This window comes from Hippocampus zosterae, chromosome 12, assembly GCF_025434085.1.
Source record: "Hippocampus zosterae strain Florida chromosome 12, ASM2543408v3, whole genome shotgun sequence".
Taxonomy (NCBI): Eukaryota; Metazoa; Chordata; class Actinopteri; order Syngnathiformes; family Syngnathidae; genus Hippocampus; species Hippocampus zosterae.
Window position 1 is genome coordinate 4,809,743 of NC_067462.1, and position 20,746 is coordinate 4,830,488.

General features: G+C 45.6%; 2 protein-coding genes across 5 annotated transcripts in view; one reads left to right on the forward strand and one right to left on the reverse strand.

Annotated features, from left to right (window-relative positions):
- Positions 1–19: 19 nt before the first annotated feature.
- rdh1 (retinol dehydrogenase 1) lies at positions 20–3,901 on the forward strand. Its single transcript, XM_052083118.1, has 6 exons — positions 20–100; positions 956–988; positions 1,067–1,397; positions 2,089–2,347; positions 3,121–3,284; positions 3,431–3,901. Exons 1-6 carry the CDS (start codon positions 98–100, stop codon positions 3,652–3,654), a joined length of 1,014 nt encoding a protein of 337 aa, XP_051939078.1. The 5' UTR covers positions 20–97; the 3' UTR covers positions 3,655–3,901.
- lrp2a (low density lipoprotein receptor-related protein 2a) overlaps positions 3,737–20,746 on the reverse strand; it is a 46,614-nt gene continuing 29,604 nt past the window's right edge. For all 4 annotated transcript variants that reach the window (XM_052083115.1, XM_052083117.1, XM_052083116.1 and 1 more), the window contains 33 exons: positions 20,232–20,351; positions 19,307–19,438; positions 18,897–19,098; positions 18,521–18,816; positions 17,045–17,711; positions 16,010–16,180; positions 15,712–15,935; positions 15,378–15,555; positions 15,069–15,265; positions 14,737–14,982; positions 14,537–14,665; positions 12,286–12,405; positions 11,554–11,670; positions 11,028–11,144; positions 10,038–10,175; positions 9,838–9,960; positions 9,624–9,752; positions 9,220–9,351; positions 8,898–9,029; positions 8,666–8,809; positions 8,419–8,584; positions 8,211–8,339; positions 7,912–8,135; positions 7,647–7,826; positions 7,173–7,292; positions 6,966–7,056; positions 6,821–6,888; positions 6,539–6,656; positions 6,330–6,450; positions 5,806–5,916; positions 5,363–5,470; positions 5,215–5,286; positions 3,737–5,099 (listed from right to left, as the gene is read on the reverse strand). In XM_052083115.1, coding sequence (XP_051939075.1) covers positions 4,896–5,099; positions 5,215–5,286; positions 5,363–5,470; positions 5,806–5,916; positions 6,330–6,450; positions 6,539–6,656; positions 6,821–6,888; positions 6,966–7,056; positions 7,173–7,292; positions 7,647–7,826; positions 7,912–8,135; positions 8,211–8,339; positions 8,419–8,584; positions 8,666–8,809; positions 8,898–9,029; positions 9,220–9,351; positions 9,624–9,752; positions 9,838–9,960; positions 10,038–10,175; positions 11,028–11,144; positions 11,554–11,670; positions 12,286–12,405; positions 14,537–14,665; positions 14,737–14,982; positions 15,069–15,265; positions 15,378–15,555; positions 15,712–15,935; positions 16,010–16,180; positions 17,045–17,711; positions 18,521–18,816; positions 18,897–19,098; positions 19,307–19,438; positions 20,232–20,351 — 5,426 coding nt within the window. In that variant the 3' untranslated portion in view covers positions 3,737–4,895. The remainder of the gene's footprint in view (positions 5,100–5,214; positions 5,287–5,362; positions 5,471–5,805; positions 5,917–6,329; positions 6,451–6,538; positions 6,657–6,820; positions 6,889–6,965; positions 7,057–7,172; positions 7,293–7,646; positions 7,827–7,911; positions 8,136–8,210; positions 8,340–8,418; positions 8,585–8,665; positions 8,810–8,897; positions 9,030–9,219; positions 9,352–9,623; positions 9,753–9,837; positions 9,961–10,037; positions 10,176–11,027; positions 11,145–11,553; positions 11,671–12,285; positions 12,406–14,536; positions 14,666–14,736; positions 14,983–15,068; positions 15,266–15,377; positions 15,556–15,711; positions 15,936–16,009; positions 16,181–17,044; positions 17,712–18,520; positions 18,817–18,896; positions 19,099–19,306; positions 19,439–20,231; positions 20,352–20,746) is intronic.

Consider the following 20,746-nt stretch of genomic DNA (forward strand, 5'->3'; position numbering starts at 1 on the left):
ATCGTTACAAAAGAATGCATGTTGCACAAGCCCACACTCGTCTCTTACTTCACTCAAGAGTTGCTAATGAGGAGACAATATTTCAACCCCTTTAGACATGGTAAGTGTATTTATTTTTAAACTATAACCTTACAGCTCTTCAGTGTACAGTATTCACCAAAAAATATGGGAAAGTATATTATGAGGTAACTGATTTTTTTCCCCTTTATGTTTGGTCCTGTTTTAATGAACTGTTATTATGTACATACAGCGGTTGAAATAAGTCACAATTTTTTTAATCACTAAATACATTTCCAGAGGTGCTATTGATGTGAAAATTTCACATCAATAGTATTTTTATTGTAATTAAGATGTAATTATTTTCACATAACATTCAAATCCATTTCCATATTTAAAGGAGAAATTGGAAAAATGGAATGAACATGATTTTGCATTGACAAAATAGCACATCTGCATGATGTCACTCGCGTTGGTTGCAGCAACTGCAGGTTGAATGTAAACAAACAACTGTTGATTCACTGGTGGTCAAGCTGACACTCCCCCACATTGCTCAATGGAGGGATTGCTTTAAATCAGCGGTCCCCAACCCCCGAGGCACGTGTAAAACATTACCATAGCGACAAGAGAGTGATGCGGCCAGATCGGATGTTCTTCGTGTTTATTATCATGTTACAAAAATACCAGTTTTCATGCAAGTCATAATTCATATGATTTTGTTGTATTTATCCGGCCTTAAAGGCCGGCCCCTGAAAATATTGTCTGACATTAGAACCGGTCCGTGGGGCAAAAAAGGTTGGGGTGGGGACCGCTGATTGAAACCACCTGTCCTATTTAGTCCCTAAACTTTCGGCACCGCTGCCTTTGACCACCGAGCCTTTCTCAGAACTTTTTTTTAATGCAATTTAGCTCATTGAAACCTCGAAAACCAATTTTGTAATTGTTTTTGTCCACTCAGGTGACTGAAGGACTGACCTCGGGTATTTTAGAGGTATTTTGATGATTCTCATTCAATTTTAAAGGGCTGAAAATGTTGCCGATAGGAATAAAATGAAAGCTGACGTTTCAGGTTCTGGTGTCTCATCCGGTTTTGACCTCTTTCCTACTTGTGGCTGCACTCGCCGCCACATGCCGGTTCATTAGAGACTCCTTCAAGGTGGACGCCTTTAACCTCAAGCACGTGCTCATCACAGGCTGCGACAGCGGCTTTGGCAACCTACTGGCCAGGCGGCTGGATGGCAAAGGTTTCCGCGTCATAGCGGCGTGCCTCACCGAGACAGGCTCGGGTGAGCTGGCTCGCTCGGCCTCGCCCAGGCTGAGAACGCTCATCCTGGACGTAACAGACGGCGAGAGCATCAGGAGAGCGCGGGAGTTTGTGAGCAAAGAGGTGGGAGAGCGAGGTGAGCCGGGTGAGGAGCAGAGGGGGCCGCGGGCTGATAGAGTGCCAGTCCGAGTGAGGCGCCGAGAGATAACCTGGTTTGACACCCCGCCTCCTGGCTACTCCTCCTCATCAACTCTTCCTCCTACTGACAAGTTGGATAGATGCTTTTAATGCAATGTGGAGGGAGAGAATAAGTATCCCACACACTCTTCATAGCCGCTGACACATTCAAGCTTTCTATGAGGGCCCGTTTTGCACCCCTAATTGAAGCCGCCGACATACAGTGGACAATATGAATTTGTGTTTTACAGTCATCACGTATAATTTCAAATGTTGCTCTAGCTAAAAAGCGGCGCGTGGATTGTGTTTGTCACAGTGTGTGCAGTCCATTAATGGGTCGATCATTGCCAATATCGGAAACCCTCTCAAGCTCTCTATTCTGTTCTCGATTATTTTCTCTCTTTTTATATTGTTAATAGATAAACCGGTCTGAATTTCATTCCGCCACAAGAGGGCAGGATTGCAATTGTGTACAATAACAGCATAACTCCACATAATTCCTTTCGGGCCCCTATTGGCGTGCTACAGGTGGGATTTAAAATCTGGAAAATATAAAATGAATAATAAATAGATAAAGAAAGCGACCCAATGGAGTAACCTTACCTCGACCTCACATCTGCCGCTAATGAGCCTGCTTTTTTCCTCTGCAGGTCTGTGGGGTTTGGTGAACAACGCTGGCCGATCCACACCGATAGGCCCGGTAGAGTGGATGCACTTGGAGGATTTCACAAATGTTTTGGATGTGAACCTGATGGGCGCGGTGGACGTCACGCTCCACTTCCTCCCGCTCCTGAAGAAGGCTCGGGGCCGGGTGGTGAACGTTGCGAGCATTTTGGGCCGACTGGCGCTCATCGGGGGAGGCTACTGTCTTTCCAAGTGGGCGTTGGAGGCCTTCTCGGACGGCCTCAGGTACGCGGACCAGCACCGTTAGTGACAGCAAAGTCCGCCTTCTTTTTTGTTGGAAATGCTGAACTAAACTCAAGACAAAAAGGAATTAATTATACAAAATGTTGTGGATTTCACACAACCACATAGCCTTATGACAATCCGTTTAGCTTAATGCTAACACACGATGCAAAATATAGACGGGCTCACGAACAGCATTGGTGTCCCGGTGTTACATCACTTTAAGCAACTGATATTTGAACATAAATATTATAGCAACATGTTTAGACAAATCTAACAAAACTTACAGGGAAATATTATTGAGGGAAAATGACTAATACTACTGCCGCTTGAGTTACTTGTGAAATTCTTCTTCACTCTTCTGTGTGGGTCTGTATATACTGCCCCCAGGTGGCCATGGGACAATTACCAGGAGGAGGAGCATAATGTCCATTGAACTGAAACACAAAAGATGTTCCCAAAAAAACTGTCAAATTATTTACATCCTATTTAATGTAATTATGGTGAGTTTTAAAAAATAAATTTAAAAAAGTATAGGGAAAAATAATCCACAAATAGGAAATAGGTGAATCCATCAGTGACAAGTATACAGGGGGCCTTGCATGAAGAGTGCTATTTTTGTATTAAAAAACAGATTGCAACGATTTTTTTTTCGGGGAGAGGGAGCTTGAACCAATTAATGGCATGAAACATGATTTGTGTAGAATATTTTATATATCCCTATATAAACAGTACCTATTGTATATGTGTTAAATGAGTGTGTCACTCTTGGCTAGGCAAGACATGCAGCACTTTGGTATCAAAGTGAGCATCATTGAACCTGGTTTCTTCAAGACCAATGTGACACGGCTGGATCTCATAGAAGCTGACCTCAAAAGGGTCTGGACTCGCCTCCCTCAAGAAACAAAAAGCTCCTATGGAGAGACATACCTTGATGATTGTGAGTAAAAAGTGGGCTCTACGATATGAAAAAACAAACACATTTACCTCTCTCACACACATAAAGCACTGACAGGTAATTTTCGTCCTATGGTGGTACACTGGATTTCAGTCAACTAAAATGTGTCCAACATTGTGACCTCACAGATGTGAAGGCACAGGCCTTCTCCATGGACATCCTGTGCAGTCCACGCATCTCCTTGGTGACAAGCGGCATGGAGCACGCCTTGACCGCCCGATTCCCCCGCACGCGCTACACCGCCGGCTGGGACGCCAAACTTTTCTGGATCCCGTTGTCCTACCTGCCTTCCTTCGTGTCCGACATGATTATCAGCATGCTTCTACCTTCACCTGCAGCGGCGAGGAGGTGATGAAGAGGAACTTGGGTCTGGTCACCCAATTCAAACGTTTATTCAGTCAGGTCTCAGCAGCAGCAATTTTAACTGGACAGGCTTTTTGTCAATGATCAGGGAAAGCAGGTTTTATTTGTGATTGTTTGAGTTGTGAAATGCCTTCACGTTGGATAGAAAATGACTCATCTGCATTCTTAGGGCATGCGTGGCTCAAGGAGATAATTATCAACATAAATTAGCATCCATGCACAAGCATGTTCAAGTATATTGTTTCAAACAATTGCGTCTGTTATTGCAATATCATTGCTAATATAAAAAGATCACAGAGATTAAAAGTCACACAACGAGGGATCACATAAGAATTAAAAAAAAGTTTTGATTCAGTCTCTTACATTAGCTCGCTCACATGTTTAAACTGCATGTTTGAGAAATTCATTCCAAATCACCAATATTGAGGTGTGTCGATATAGATTATCTATTTATCTTATGGCAAAGGCAGAAATCATAAAGATTTTTTTTTTGTTTTTTGCTCCCAAGACAATGGAGGTACTGTACATTTTAGAATGCAGCTCATCTTGAACAATGTGTATAAATGCAGAGCTACACACACGGGCTATTTCAAAATCTTATTCTGATTTACAAATATACAACATATTTAATCAACATCTTTATCAGCAGCGTCAGTGCAAAGATATACATATTGTACATCAGAATAAAGAAAAAAACACAAACGAGAGAATTGGCATATGTAATTTCGCAAGGCATAGACGTTTTTCTTCCTCTATCGAAATGTACAGTGGTGCCTTTAGATGCAAGATAAATTAATTTCGTGACCACGCTCTTAACTACAAAACAAGAACAAATCATGATTTCCCAATGAAATGAACTGAATATTTGAAGTTCTAAGAGTCATTGCTATCAACTACAGCAATGGCATTTTGTATTTTGTGTTAGCATGAAGATAGCAAAAGGTTATGTGGTTGTTTTTCATACACGGATGTATAATTATTTTAGTTTTGTGTTCAATTTGACAGTAAACTTCAAGTGGGAGTGGCCTTTAACGGCTTGAAGCCCCTTTTTTTGAAATACAGGAATTCTTTCTGCTGAACAGCAGCTCATTTAGGTCACTCGTATCTCAAGGCACCACTACATTGTATATATCTCATGAATATAACAATTCGGTTTTTTTTAATTCCCCACAGGCTGCATAAAAAAATAAATTCTGTGCAAAGTGTGATTCCCCGTCGGTGAGGGCGGGGTTATACGTCACTGTCCTCTTTAACGAGAGTGGCCGTGTCTTTGAAACTGTCCTCGGTTGGTGAAAAGGTGCTGGGATGATGATGATGGTGGTGGTGATGATGATGATGATGATCCCTCCTCCTTTGAGGTTTGGGCGGTGGGGCAAAGGGCTCCGGTGTAGAGGGGTTGCCGCCTCTGCTTCCTTCGGACTTGTCGTCCCTCATCTGTCAAAGAAAAAAAAGAAGATAAAAATAAAATTTGATGAAGTCCTGTCATTTTTGTTTTGTTATTACGTTTCTAATGGATTCTTTTTATAATTCAAAATCCAGCCTAACTCACCTTGGAGTAGGACTGGTTTTCAAATGGGCTGCTGGGCTTGAGTTTGCGCTTGAATAAGCTCCACCTTGACTCCTTATAGAAAAGTTACACTCATCACACATTAATTGACGTATTTTGTACATAGAGAGAGAGAAGAGAAGAGACTGACTTCAATAGGTTTGGTCGACGTGTTTACAAGGTCCCCGCTTAGCTCTGTGTGATACACCGGGTTCACAAAGTTGTTCTGTAATTTCTCGCCACTCAAGTTTACGGTCACCTGTTCATGAGCAAAAAAAGTGAAATGTTAGTTTTGTGTACACGTCTGAAGAGCAAATGAATAATTGCTGGGCAATTAGAAAGGTTTTTAAAGATAACTAAGTGGAAATGAGATTTGTCAACTATTCCTACTGACTGTTCTCAAAACAATTTGATCGATTAGGTTTACTCGGGGGAAAAAATTTGCAATGATTGTTATGAAAATAATGTCGCCTAAGTCTTACCCCACGTAAACATTGAAGTTCTGAAACATTCTAAAAACAGCTAATGGCTAAGACTGTATGCTAATGTGACTTCCGGCTTTGTGTGTCAGGCATTTGAGGTGCGCTTGTGTACCTGCGAGGCATGGATGACTGCTGGGTCAGCGGCCATGGCGGCTGTGTTAGCATACAACGGATTCTCAAAGGTGACAGGATGCCTCGCCACTTCCATGGCAAAATGATCATCCTACGTTGACATTGGACGACCATGAATAAAAAGAAATAATTCATTCCCACACACATAGTCAACAATTTTTTTCCTTTAAGGGGACAAACAGTAGGGCTAATTTACAAAGTAACCGCCCCCGCACTGAGCTTTTCCACCCATGACTTAAGACGGCTAGGCTGTGTGAAGATTCAGAGCCAACACTAAATCACAAAGAACCACCATCTTTCCCCTACTGGTATTTCTACTTTGTTATCATGTGAAACGCAAAAGGTAAGCAGAGCTGCAATAAGTTTTACTGGATGAAAAGATTAGCATTAGCTTCTGGTTCGCGGCACACAAGTGATTGATGAGTGAAAATGCTTCGATGGTCTTTATACATGCTGGCTTTTTCTCGCCAACTTCTAGTCTCTGTTCCTGCAGGTAGAACTCACCATCTGCATGGCGGTATCGATGAAGGACACTCCAATGCGCGTTGGTCCGAGGTCCACGTTATCACCTGAGTGGAACATCACTCCATTCCCCGTGTCACTAGATTTCACCAGACTGCTAAGGCTAGGAAAACATCATTATTTCATTCATTTAAGACTCTTTGGAAAGCATCAGTTGCACCACTTAAACAGGATGGCAAAATTTAAGCTACCTAGGCAACTTGGGCATAGAAGGAATGAAGGAGCCGGTTCGTTTGTAGTTGAGGAAGACCCCGACTGCCAAAGCTCCACTAATGATGATGATGATGACTGCGAGTAGAACTGCCACAGCTTGAGACAGAAAGAATATGATTACAATCTAATGCGCTCGGTATAAATAACCCACTATTGGTTCTGCCCCTTTTAGACCCGACACCGTGTATATGTATATGCGAGCGCATCATCTGTGAGTCAGTTCTTATATTGGATCTCGCTGGTTAATGATGCCGTAGTACCTGTTCCTGTGGGAGCGCTTCGAGACTTGCCCATTTCGCAGTAGCTGCCCAAATAACCGTGAGGACATCTTTGCAAGAGACAAAATGATGAAATATCGGGTGAACTTTGATGAACTGCGATGAAACATCGAGTAACGACACTCACTTGCACTTGGGCAGACCTCCTTCGTCAGTGTAGCAGGTCCCACCATTCATGCATCTGCATGCAAGGGGCATTGCGACCGGTGCCTCAATGGCTGCAGAAGAAGAAGTAGCCGGGCAAAAATAAAACAAATTCACAACCAAATCAAACCACACGGAGAGCAGCTAAACACGCAAAGACAACACACATGCAGTCAGGGCTGTGGTGTACCTGCATCACATTCGCCCGAGTCGAATTTCAGCGCAGAGGAACCTTGAGGGCAGGCACAAGTGTAACCACCTGGCCGGAGGAGACACAGGTGACTGCAAACATTCTTGCAAGGGTTGGGCACTGATGAGAGCAAAGCAGAATCACGCCAATGAGACAACTGATGTTAAATAATCCGTTTGTCTGAATTTCTGGCTTGTGTGCTACACAAGTGTTTCGTCGCTACTGTCACATCCTGGTCAACAGGTCCACTAATCTTCCAAAAATTTCCATTATATCTTCGCTATTACATTTTTTTAAATTGTGTGGCACAGATTGGAAAGTCTCTCAAATATGTACATTCATTTACACGTGTACCTTTCAGATGTTACAATGCAACCAATACAATTAGCAAACAACTTTCAGTGTAAGCATAAAAGTTCCTTTGAGGAGAATCGAGAGCATTGTTTTTTCTTACTTGTGTGATTAACTACTGACCTGAGTGGTTGTGTCGGTGCTCCTGGTAAATGCGAACCTGAGTCAGCCAGGGGTTGATAGTTAACACTTTGACTTTGTTTCCTTTCCCAAATTTATTAGTCCTCCACACTTCCCCTTTCTCCTTTGTTGTCCAGTACACGTGGCCCTCAAACAGGTCCAGACTGTATGGATTCCCAATATCTGAAACCACGGACACAATACCACAAACACCATCAGGATGCATTCTTGTCATGGGATGTCTGGGACCATAACGCACGGCTCTGACCTCCTGATATGATGATCTTCCTGTCTGTGCCATCAGGCTTCATGGACCCAATGACGTTTTCTTTGGAGTCACACCAGTAAATCCTGTGTGCATTCAGATAGTCGAGAGCCAGACCAGTAGGCCAGCCCAAGTCTTCTTCACTGACCAGCACCTGCCTGCTTTGGCCATCCATCCACGCGGACTCGATTTTGGGTTTCCTACCCCAGTCTGTCCAATACATTGTTCTGCCAGGACCACATTACAGTGATCGATCTTTATACAACACGTCGTACAATTGAATCCAAGTCAAGCAACCATACCCAAGTGCGGGATTGACGACGATAGCAGCGGGCTGGTCGAGGTCAGTGTGGACCAACCACTTCCTGTAACGCCCATCCAGTTTGGCCACTTCAATGCGATTGGTGCCAGCGTCAGTCCAGTAGATATGCCTGCAAACGAAGGTGGACCTTTGAAACAATGGCCAACGGGACCAAAAAGGAAAACGACAAACAAGCTCCGGTGAATTACCCGCCAACCCAATCTACAGCGATGCCGTTGGGATTGGCCACGTATTTCAGGTTGAGGTCCATGTCTCTGACCGGGTTGCTGCCGTGATCATTGAAGGTGGTCATATAGGCCCGTTTAATGGAGCCAAACTCTGACCCTCGACCCACAACTGTCCAGTACACAACACCTAAAACAAGAAAGCGATCATGTCGGCAATTCTTTTTGTTGCTAACCAAAAAAACAAAACCAAAAAAAAGTATTTCCTTACTAAGGCCTTGTTTGTCTGGATCCCACAAGTAGTCCAGAGCTTGGATATGCTCGGCATTGTCCACATAGTCTGAATACTGCTCCGATGAAAGATTGAAACGGCGGATACGGACGTTATCCGGCAGGAGAAGTACTGGTGGGTTTCCTTTTATGATACAGAACAATCTATTTTTAGAAATACGGCGCAACCCTCAAATGAAGTTAAATTGTGTCTTTGCAGAGCCGTTTCTTACCTTGGGCGGCACAATGGGTCCCACGCGGCTCGCTAAAGGAGACAAAGCCCTCAGCGCAGAAACACTCGTAGCTTCCCTTTGTGTTCTTGCACTCTTGCGGACAAATGCCGTACACCTCACACTCGTTGATATCTTTTTTATTTTCCCCCAAACACACAAAGTTGAGTGTAAACATTAAAAAGTATTTGGACCATGTCGGTGACGACTCAAAATAAAACATCTGCTTTCAACATTTAGCACGATTTCAAATGTTTGAAAACATGTATGACAATGTTTGACTCTCTCGATCAACGTTTGGTTAGAAGGAACCGGATGCCGATACCTTCACAGGTGTGTCTTTCGCCGCTTTTGGCCCGGTAGCCTGGCATGCAGGAGCACAGGAAGCCTCCGTCGGTCAGGTCAGTACAGTTGTGTTCACATATGTGGGCGTTGCACGAGTGCGTGCTCTCATGGTCTGATAGGGAAGCATGCAATAATGTGTTGAGCGTTTACTGCAGCTCGAAACAAGAAAACAAGAATCGAAATACGTAGCGAGTAACTAACTTCAGAGGGTAAACAAAGTCATGCTCAATACGTTAGGTTGGCCTTTCCCAATTTGCCGGATGCATTTACACAAATAAGATCAATCAATGAAGGTTCTAGTTCACAAATAATAAATGTCATTTTCATTCATTTTTTTAGGGAATATTCAATGACAACCAGGGGCGAGTCGCGGTCGTTACGTACGGCAGCCGAGTTCATCCGACTGGTCCCCGCAGTCGTCATAATCATCGCAGGCGTACTGAAGAGGAACGCACTGTCGATTACTGCATTTGTACTCCTCGTCAGCGCAGGGTTCGTGTGTGGGGCTTTGGCCTGGACGGACAGAAACATCACATTCTAGGATTAATAGAGACGCACGCAAAAAAAAAAGGAATGAATGCTTTCAAAGTCCGCTCACAGTTTTCTTGTCTCTCGTCCGAGCCGTCGCCGCAGTCGTCCACCGAGTTGCACAGCTCGTGGCTGTAGATGCAACGGTTGTTATCGCAGCGGAAACGGAACTCCGTCTCACACTTGACTGTCACTGCGGGTACAAAGTTGACAATGACACGCGACAAGTTTGGAAACGGATGGACTTCCCTGCGCATGCGTTCTTCGTACAGCAGAGGTGAAGCTCCTCGTCGGAATTGTCCCCACAGTCGTCGTCTCCGTCGCACTTCCAGTGAGGCTGCACGCAGACGTGGTTCTTGCACTCAAACAGGAAGTGTGGGCAGTGGGTGCCGTTTGGGAAGCGTGGTGCTAAAAGTCAGGAACACAACGTTGAAAACTCAATATGAAACCGAAAATTGATCAAGCATAAAATTGAATCTCAGTATGTTGCATTTAAACTACTCTGACCAATATGTTTTATTCAAAAAGTTACTCAATGTAACAAAGTAAATGTAGCGCATTGCTACCTAGCTGATCTGTGAAATTAATTCAAAATAGCACGGCTATCGCTGTAATCTAATATCAACAAATAAATACAGTATACACCTGTAGATATTCATTCATTCATTCATCATCCTAACCGCTTGATCCTCACTAGGGTCGCGGGGGGTGCTGCAGCCTATCCCAGCTGTCTCCGGGCAGTAGGCGGGGGACACCCTGAATCGGTTGCCAGCCAATCGCAGGGCACACAGAAACGAACAACCATTCGCACTTACACTCGCACCTAGGGACAATTTAGAGTGTTCAATCAGCCTGCCACGCATGTTTTTGGAATGTGGGAGGAAACCGGAGCACCCGGAGAAAACCCACGCAGGCCCGGGGAGAACATGCAAACTCCACACAGGGAGGCCGGAGCTGGAATCGAACCCGGTACCTCTGCACTGTGAAGCCGACGTGCTAACCACTGGACTACCGGGCCGCCCCACCCGTAGATATAAAAATATATAAATATAAAAATATGATGAACATGAACCTCTCTTGTGCCAAACTGTAGCAACTATAGAACTATAGAATTGGCTTCTGGTATGTGCTCTATGTGCGGCCACACACTGTTTAGGGAGGGGCACCGCCATGTTAAAATGCCCCAAAATCATCCCCCCCTACCAAAACACCAAAACATGTTTGCAAATCAAAAGCAAGCATCAAAATGTCCAAACTCACGACACGTCGACTCATCCGTGTAGTCCACGCAGTCGGCGTTGCCGTCACATTTGAAGCGGTCGGCGATGCAATGTCCGCTTCCACATTGGAAGTAGCCGGGGTGGCACGTCCGTAGCTCTGCAACACATGCGCATTGCTGGATCACTTACAAACACGTACAAACATTGTGGCCATTACGAGTCTATTGTGAATGCAAGACAATTCATTGGCAACTGGAAATGATTGGAAATGAATGACTTTTAAAGAATTTTACATAATTTCCCCCTTCCAAATAACTTGTTGGTATGTACCTGCTTATATTCTACAATCAAGTCTTAGTGTGACATACTCAGCTATTGTCCCCCCCTACCCCACCAGCCAGTGTACGCATGGAAGCTTTCATTTTGTCTGAATAAAAGCTGACAGGTGGTCCAGTCTGTCTGCTCTGCTCAAAAAATGCCCATTTTATTGCATCTTGGCACGGTGGTCCACAGTTACTCGCAAACAGCCAGACCCCCCCGAGCCAAAACAAAGAGCCTCCACCCACCACAGTCCCTTTCATCCGAGTTGTCTTCACAGTCGTTGTCATGGTCACAGACCCAACGGTCGGGAATGCAGTGCAGATTATCGCAGCGAAACTCGCTCTCGGTGCACGCGCGTGGCGCTGAGGAGGGAGAAAAGGCAGATATTTCTTGATTTTCACAAATTCCATCAGCTGAGACACATTTATCAAGAGCCAAGGAACACATTAACATGCTTTCAAGGTCTCTGTATTATTTTACTCCTTATAATGACCCCAAGAAAAACACCTCGGCCTCTGTAAGTTCAGCAGCATCAGCGAGGCTCCAAATCGGGTTTCCTCCTTATTAAGCAGCACCTTCTCAGGCATGATTTAATTCGGTAAAGGTCAAAGGTGACAGACTCCCTATCTCCTGAGGACAGACTGTTTCTCAAGCTGCTGATAAGCTCGCTTGTCTCCTCTTACGGCAGCCAGCTGTCAGCAGAAGTGTGAAGCCTCTTGCAAAAAAAATTTAAAATAATAATAATAATCCTTGATAAAAGCATGGCAGAAGATTTATTTGCCTTCGGTGCTCTATTTTCATACACAATGATCAGTAAGAGGGAGACGGAGGCTGAGGTTCTTAAAATTCTGACAACTAGTGACAACTTAAAAAATACGTGGCTCTTGAGGGTTTTATTCCTAGAACGTATAAGCCGAATATTATTGTAAGTCACACACACACACACACGCACACATTAAAGTGTGGTGAGGACTCACTGCAGCTGCGTTCATCAGAATTGTCTCCACAGTCGTCGTCGCCGTCACAGCGCCACCTGAGCGGGATGCACCGATGGTTGCCACACTGAAAGTCGCCGCTGGCGTCGCAGGTCACCTCATCTAAAAAGAGAAGCGAGGGTGAAACCTTTCTTAAAGAGTTGGCTCCCGTGGACAATGGCTTGATTTTTCATGGTTTTGAAAATGAATAATAATTGTATTTTTATCAACGTAAGATGTAATTAGTTTGTTTTCTTTCTATTTTTTAAAGCATTTTTGTTTTTATTTTATTTCATTGACGAAAATGTTCTTTTCAGTTTTAGCTGTTCTGTTAGTGTTCATTAACTATAACAACCTTGGTCTAGGTATGAAGTGCTGCTGAGCGCACATTTGTTTTCCTAAGATCCATCACAGTTAGTTCCCCAGTAAAACTCATTCTTCTTGTGTACACTACCTTCAATACCCAATTTAAATGACGGATTGAGCACTGACATTCCACTCTCGGTATTTGGGCACACACACTGAGCTCTTAGCACCGCGTTCATAACGTCAACGTCGGGGGTCCCGAGTAAAGCTGAAAGTTTGAAATGAAAGGCATTGCGTTTCTTAATTAAACCACAAAGGGGGGAGTTGAGGGAGCGTGTTTGAAACAGATGGGTGACCTGCCTCGTGTGTGTAAGTGGGCGCGCACGGAGACTGCAAGGAGGCGAGAAGTCAAGGAAGTGGAGGAGAGCTGGTGTGAGCCGTCTCCACCACACGGTGCTGGGTGTCGAAGATAGAGCGAGTGCTGCCCTCCTCATCCTCCACCTGGCCCGTCTGCTGCATTCTTACGGAAAGATTAGCACGGATCTCCCCTCCTGCTCGGGCATGGCACTAATGGAGTGAGGGCCTCTGATAAGAGCCGGGAGGGCCGGCGGGAGTGTGTGTGGACTACAAAGCTCCGTGAGTGAACCCGTGCCCCCCGCGCAAGGGCAGAGCAACAACACACATATGAAGACCTCGCAAACAGCTCATAAATTTGCTTTCGACTAAGAGTGAGTGCTGATACCCTCTCGTCAACACTATGTGTAATCTTGCATCGGAGGCTGAGGTGCTGGCTAATTGCAGCCCATTTCTTAAACACACGCACACGATTTTGTGATTTATGGTTCTGTCCGGCTGACCGCAACAGTGCTCGGACCTTGATCTGGTTTGTGTGTAGGCGGAAGGCTGACGTAGTGTTAGCTATGTAATTAGTGTGACATCATAGCAGTATAATCCACAAGTTGAGTCCACAAAGAATGTGACACAGCAAACAAATATCTTGTATCTTGCTTTAGGCCCGCTGCACACCCATTGACGATGCTGAAAGCGACTGAATTAGAGAATTGTGAATTCATTATTTTCTGTGACACGCATGCCAGAGAATCCACCCTCGCACTTATAATCCTATGCATTAATTGCTTTGCCCTGGCTGCAAAGAAAATGGCGAGAGTTGACATGATGTTAGCAATTATAGCCCAATTAATTTACTGCACATTCTGGCTACAGAGACTCTCCACACTTCACTATTTCATCACAGGTTTATAATAAATTATAATATAGAAAAGTATTATTGTAAAATCCAATATATATAAATATGTTGCTGTTGGGCGGAACCCTATGTCCAGATATGGTCAATGAACGCTTGAACTGTCTGAGAAGTGTTGTGGAACTGCGCCTCTTCCCTCAATCTAAAGGAGCCATGCGGCAATATACCGCCTCAAGATTTTAAATGCGTATGATTTTTTTTCATCTCATCTCATCTCATCTTCCGTACCGCTTGATCCTCACTAGGGTCGCGGGGGGTGCTGGAGCCCATCCCAGCCGTCTCCGGGCAGTAGGCGGGGGACACCCTGAATCGGTTGCCACCCAATCGCAGGGCACACAAGACACGAACAACCCTTCGCACTCACACTCACACCTCGGGACAATTTAGAGTGTTCAATCAGCCTGCCATGCATATTTTTGGAATGTGGGAGGAAACCGGAGCACCCGGAGAAAACCCACGCAGGCCCGGGGAGAACATGCAAACTCCACACAGGGAGGCCGGAGCTGGAATCGAACCCGGTACCTCTGTACTGTGAAGCCGACGTGCTAACCACTGGACTACCGGGCCGCCCAATTTTTTTTTTTTCAGTTTTTCTTTTTATAAGACAAGAACAAATGTTAACATAGGGAGAAAAAAAGTCTAGCTTGTGGCTAAGAGCGGTTCTGTTGCCTCTGTTGGACTCACCGCAGCCCTGCTCATCACTGTTGTCTCTGCAGTCATCGTGGCCATTGCATACGGACCAGAGGGGCACACAGCGGTAGTTGGTCTTGCAGTCAAACTCGGTGTGGTTGTCGCATCGATACGCAGGGCCCACTTTGTGAGAAAAGTATTCGGACTGTCATACAGGGGCAGCGTATAAAGAAGGAGGGTCAAACTTCACTTACTGCACTCCTCGAGAGGCTCATCGGAGTTGTCCCCACAGTCATCATCAGTGTCACATTTCCAATTCTGGGGAATGCAGCGTCCATTGCGGCATTTGAACTGTCCGGGATGGCACGTCCTGGCGGAACAATGGGAAGGGTCTTCATCGGAGCGGTCGCCGCAGTCATCCTCGCCATCGCACTGCCACGACTCGGGGATGCACTGCTTATTTGTACACTGCCATTGGTGAGGTTCGCACTGGTGTGTCGCTGGAGGGTATCGTTGGTGAGGTTTGAATAACACTTGGAAGATGGCAGCAATTTTTAAAATAAGAGCCTAACATCGCCCAACTAACCACACAAGACGGGGTCTTCATCTGAGCCATCGTGGCAGTCCCGCTTGCCATTGCACAGGAAGTGCGGACTGGTGCAGTTGCCGTCATTGCACTGAAACTGTCCGAGCCTGCAGTGGCGTGCGGGGCAGGTCGAGGGTTCGTCCGAGCCATCTCTGCAGTCTCTCTGACCGTCACACTTCCACCAGATCGGAATACACCTGTTGATGATGCAACATTGGCAACATTTTAAGGCCTTTCTGAGAACTTGTTCGGAGGCATGATGTCAGGGAAGGTCGTGGGACTCTAAAACGTGCCACACGAAAGACAAACCGTTCATTGTTGGTGCATCTGTACTGAGTGCTGGTGCACATGGGAAGGCATCTGGTCACTCCTCCTATTTGCATTGCCAGGAAGTGGTCAGGACACTCGCAGGTGTGTTCCTGCCCCCCGTGACGGATGAGGCACAGGTGAGTGCAGCCACCATTGTTCACAGCACAGGGATTGTTTACTACCGGAGGAAGAAGCGAGAAGAGGTCCAAACAGTCTCATTTTACAAAAGCGAGACAAACACAAAACCGGTATTGTGAGGCCGTAAATCTAAACCCCCACTTAAATCAAAGTCAATAACCACACAGGGGGTGAGAGAAGTCACAGTTGAACTCACCAATGGGCTGCCTGTAAGGATGGCACACGTGAATATCAAAGGGTCTGTGCGTGGTGTTGACCAGAACCTGGCGACCAGAACCATCATATTTGTTGCCTTTTTCCACCGTTCGTGTGTTCCAGTCCGTCCAGTAGACCGTGTCCTCGAACACGCTCAAGGCAAACGGATGAGGCAGAACTCCGTCGTACACCGTGTGTCTGTGGTGACCATCCAGATCCGAGTACCTGAAACATTGAGACGGATGGAAGTTGCGAGGCGCCGAGTTTCAACTTCAAGGGACAAGAGAATCTGGACTCACTCAATGTAGTTCAAATGTGCGTCGGACCAGTAGAGCTTGTCATTTGTGTAGTCTATGGTGAGCCCATTGGGCCACTCTATCTTCGTGGTGATCACCGCCACTTTGTTGGTTCCGTCCATTCCAACTCGGCCGATGAAGGCTTTGTCACCCCAGTCGGTCCAGTAAACGTACCTAACAAGAGGAAAAATCAGAATCAGAACTCAAATAGGATAAGCACAATCGAGTCATGTGACATATGTGTCTGAGATAGGGATTCACAAGCGATTGGTATTGTAAAATCTATCTTTGAACAAGAAAAACTATATTTTCTTTTCAACGCGCGGAACAAAGTACACGAAGGCGTTTGTTGCGTGGTGATGCAGTACTGGCCAACGTCCACCAGGTGGGGCCCACAACGGTGATGACCATACCCGACGAGGCGGGCGCCAGTGGCTCCCTGGACCTGAACCACTTCTCCGTGCGCATCATTTCCGTGGACTACCAGAGATAGGGCTCATTTAGAGTGATTTCACATTTAGATTCTACAATCTATACTCTACGAGTAAAGACTGAAGTGGTGATAACTGCTCACACTCTGGCTAGCTCGGAATAACAGCTTGTTCATCATTCATTTATATTGCAATGGTTTAAGAGGGTGGGGGGGTGGTATGCAATGCTCTCCACCCCCATCCCATTTTTCATATTTGCTCATCCATTATCACTTGACATGATAAGCACGACCGTGGGGTAAAAACAGCCGAACTATGGCGGCTCTAATTTTAGATACCATACAGGAAATTAGTTTAATGTTTAGTTTGACAGTAAAATAGGACTAGCAATAAAAGCCCCCTTTTTTGAGGAATTGCTCACTAATTCACAAGAAATTGCTTCGTGTTGTGTTGAAGTGCACGTCAAAGTCAAATAAAAAGGTCTACACGGCAATTTGTGAGCTGGCTCACGTGTATCTCTCGGTACCACTGCCCTAGTAAATTTCACAACCAGCTCATTTAAGCCAATCCATTCGTCAGACTCAATAATGACATTTCTTCGACTCACCCTTGCTTGGGATGCAATACGATGGCTCTGGGGTTCTCAAAGCAGTAAGTGTTATTAGCATCGACACAGTGTTGAGCCAGTTTTTTCACAAATCGACCGTCCAGTTCAGATACTTTGAGGCAATCCATGATACTATCCACCCAGTAGAGTTTCCTTGCGATCCAGTCGATTGCAAGGCCCTCCCCGTGCAGAACTCCGTTGACCACCACTTCTCTGTTGCTCCCGTTGAAGGACATCCTCTCAATCACTCGGCGGCTCACGTCGATCCAATATAAGCGCTTGTCCACGCGGTCAAAGTCAACGGCCACCACACTGTTCAGACCCTGGAGTATCAGTGAGTAGGCCTGCCCGTCCGTGGACAGGTTCCTGAGGTAGTAACGGTTGCTGAAGATGAGGTAAGGCGAGATGTCGCTGTTCTGGCGGCACCTGCGCCCGTCCGGCTCGCGGAGGAACCCCGGGGCGCATTTGCAGACGTACGAGCCCACCGTGTTCTCGCACACCTGGCTGCACACGCTTGGCGTCTCGGCGCACTCGTTGACGTCGTCGCACGTCGTTCCGTCAGACATGAGGCGATAGCCGGGGCGGCAGGTGCAGATGAAGCTAGTGGGTGTGTCTGAACAGTTGTGGTCGCAGCGATGGACGGATGGGTCTGTGCATTCGTTGATACCTGGAATTATACAAGCATCAGAAAAAAATGTTATGCACGACATAGTCAAAATTTAAACGTCTTCAGATATTTTGATTTCATTTGTTCTTTTAAAGGGGAGGTCAACTCTAAAATGTTCTTTATAATGTATATGTTCTATGCACTCCCGCTTGTCTAAAGACAGCATTCTGATTAATAATGTGTTTGTGGAATATGAATTAAGTACCGGTAGTAAAATCCACTCATTTTTATCCCTCTCAGGGGGCGGCCATTTTGCCACTTGCTGTTGACTGAAAATGATGTCACAGTTTCTCAGGGCTCGGGTAATGACAAAATCACGACTCACCTGTTTTCTGAGTTTGACCATGTGCAAGCTGATTTAATTTGACATTAAACTTTATTTGGGAGGAGCATCAAACGGCTTTTAGCTTCTTTTTGAATAACTGGTTGGCTCACTATTTGGAAAACTGTGAAGTTATTCTCGTTAACTAGAACAAACAATACAATAAATAAATAAATAAATAAATCAAGTAAAAAAATGATTTTAAGAAAATGAAAATGAACTGAAACTACATGTTACGTTTATAAAATTAACAAAAACAAACTTGTTAAATTTTCTTTAAAAAAAAAAGTCAAAATGAATAAAAAATATACTCTAATGAAAAATCCCAAACTACTACAACCCTGGTTCACTCCATACATCCCCCACCAAAATCAACATAAAAAAAATACAGTATATATATATAGATGGGTAATACCACCTATCAGGATATACTGTATGGGGAACATTGTATATCGGACACAAAACAGTAAATCTTCATCACACTTACCGCATCCTTTCTCGTCACTGTTGTCAGAGCAGTCGTCGTCCCGGTTACACACCTGGCTCAGGCGGATACAGTGCCCATTGTCACATTTGAAGTCTCCCGGGGGGCACGTGGGCGGGGGAGTGCGGCACATGTGCTCCAGCTCGTCCGACTCGTCACCGCAGTCGTTGTCCCCGTCGCAGACAAAGTCACGCGACACGCATCGCCCGTTCTGGCAGGTGAACTGGTGCTGTTGGCACGGCTGGTAGGTGCAACCCTGTTCATCGCTGCTGTCGCCGCAGTCGTTTCGTCTGTCGCACCTGATTTGGAACAAGAGAACACGATGAAGTCATCGTGCCAGGCAGGATGCATAACCGCAAAAGCGGTTATTTGGTGTAACCTGTAGGAGCTACGTATGCAGAGGCCGTTGCTGCAAGTGAACTCGTTGACGCCGCAGGATCTCCGCGAGCAGTTCTGATGCTCATCCAGCGCATCCGTGCAGTCGGCGTCTCCGTCACACACCCAGTCTTGAGGAATGCACTTGCGCTGAGGCGGTTGGTTGTTTGCACAGGTGAACTCTGCGCTTGAACATGTTCGGTTGGCTGGACGCAATCAGAGAGAGCTGATTAAGAAACGGTTGAACAGGCCACGGCGATGACTCAGGTGTCACAGTCCGAACTTCTTAAGTGTATTTTAAAAAACATTCGGCTGTGACCTGTCTAACGCCAACGTGCATAAATGTGAGAGTTTGAGTGAGGGGCAAAATGAGTGGAAGAAACTGATACTGATGATAAATAGGATGGTGCATACCACAGTTGTGTCGCTGGTCTTCATCGCTCATGTCACCGCAGTCGTTGTCCCCATCACAGATCCAGGACGAGGCAATGCACCTGCCATCATCGCAACGGAACTGATCTGCGTTGCAGGTCCTGGCTAACGTGGCTACAAAGACAAAATGTACACCTAAATCCAGATGTTATCAAAATAACCCGTGTGTGTCGAAATATTAAATTTTGTGATACTTTTAATTCATCCTATATATCCCCTCCCCCCAAAAAATATATTTAAAAATAAGTGTTTGTTTGTTTGTTTTTTTAATCTGGGGATACGGAAATCCAAGGGTGCTGAATCACAACTAGGCAGGGTTTGCCCACTGTGTTAGGTACAATCAAATACGACCTTGAACAATGTTTTGCTGTCTCAAGCAGGATTTGTTTGCTTTTATAAGCTGAAAAGCAGTGATTTTGGAAATGCAAGGATTCTGGACGAAAGCAAGGATATGTTTTTGTTATTAACACATTTGTCATTCGCCGCTACTCCCATTAATGATAAATTTGGCAATCTAACACTGCCGGAGTTTAAAAAAAAAAAACTGTCAAAATAACCCTAGTAAGTCCACATTCCAATGCATGGTGAGCTATCTAAACAAAAGCCAACGTGAAGCTGTGTAACCCCCACAGGACAAAAGGAGGTTGAAGGGGGTGCGCCACAGTAGAATCCAACACATAATGGGAGGCCTGGCCGACCACCTCGTCAACAAAGAGATACACCGCAAAGACTCACCCACTCCACTGCATCACTCACCACTTCTTGGATGGGCGGACAGGCACAAACACACAAAAACTGGGGGGAGGGGGACATGATGGTGGTGGTGGTGGTGGTGATGAGTTCAGATACACAAAGCCAGAAAAGGCCATTGGAGCCATTTGGGGTAAAAGAGTTGTGTGACACTCACTGCAGGAGAGGGGTTCATCAGAGCCGTTGGCACAATCGGCCCCTCCGTCACAGTACCAGTGGGCGGGGATGCAACGGCCGCTGGAACAACGGAACTCGCTCTGGGAACATGTGGATGTAGCTAGGTGGGACATGTGAAAGATTATGACATCATTCAAACGGCATCACAAATGACATGACAAACACCATGAAGAGTCTGAGAAGCTGCTTGATTTTTGTACGGTGTAGTTGCACTAAATGCAAATCACATGCAACAGGACAGTCGATCTAAGACAGGGATGGGCAACCAGCGATGCACGCATTGTGGCCCCTCGATTAATATTCAGAAATTATAAAAAAAAAGATTCCGTGATCAGTTTTATATTGACAATAATTTGCAGATGAGGTGGCTTGGGCATCTGATTCGGATGCCTCCTGGGCGCCTCCCCGGTGAGGTGTTACGGTCATGTCCCACCGGGAGGAGACCCCGAGGAAGACCCAGGACACGCTGGAGAGACTATGTCACCCAGCTTGCCT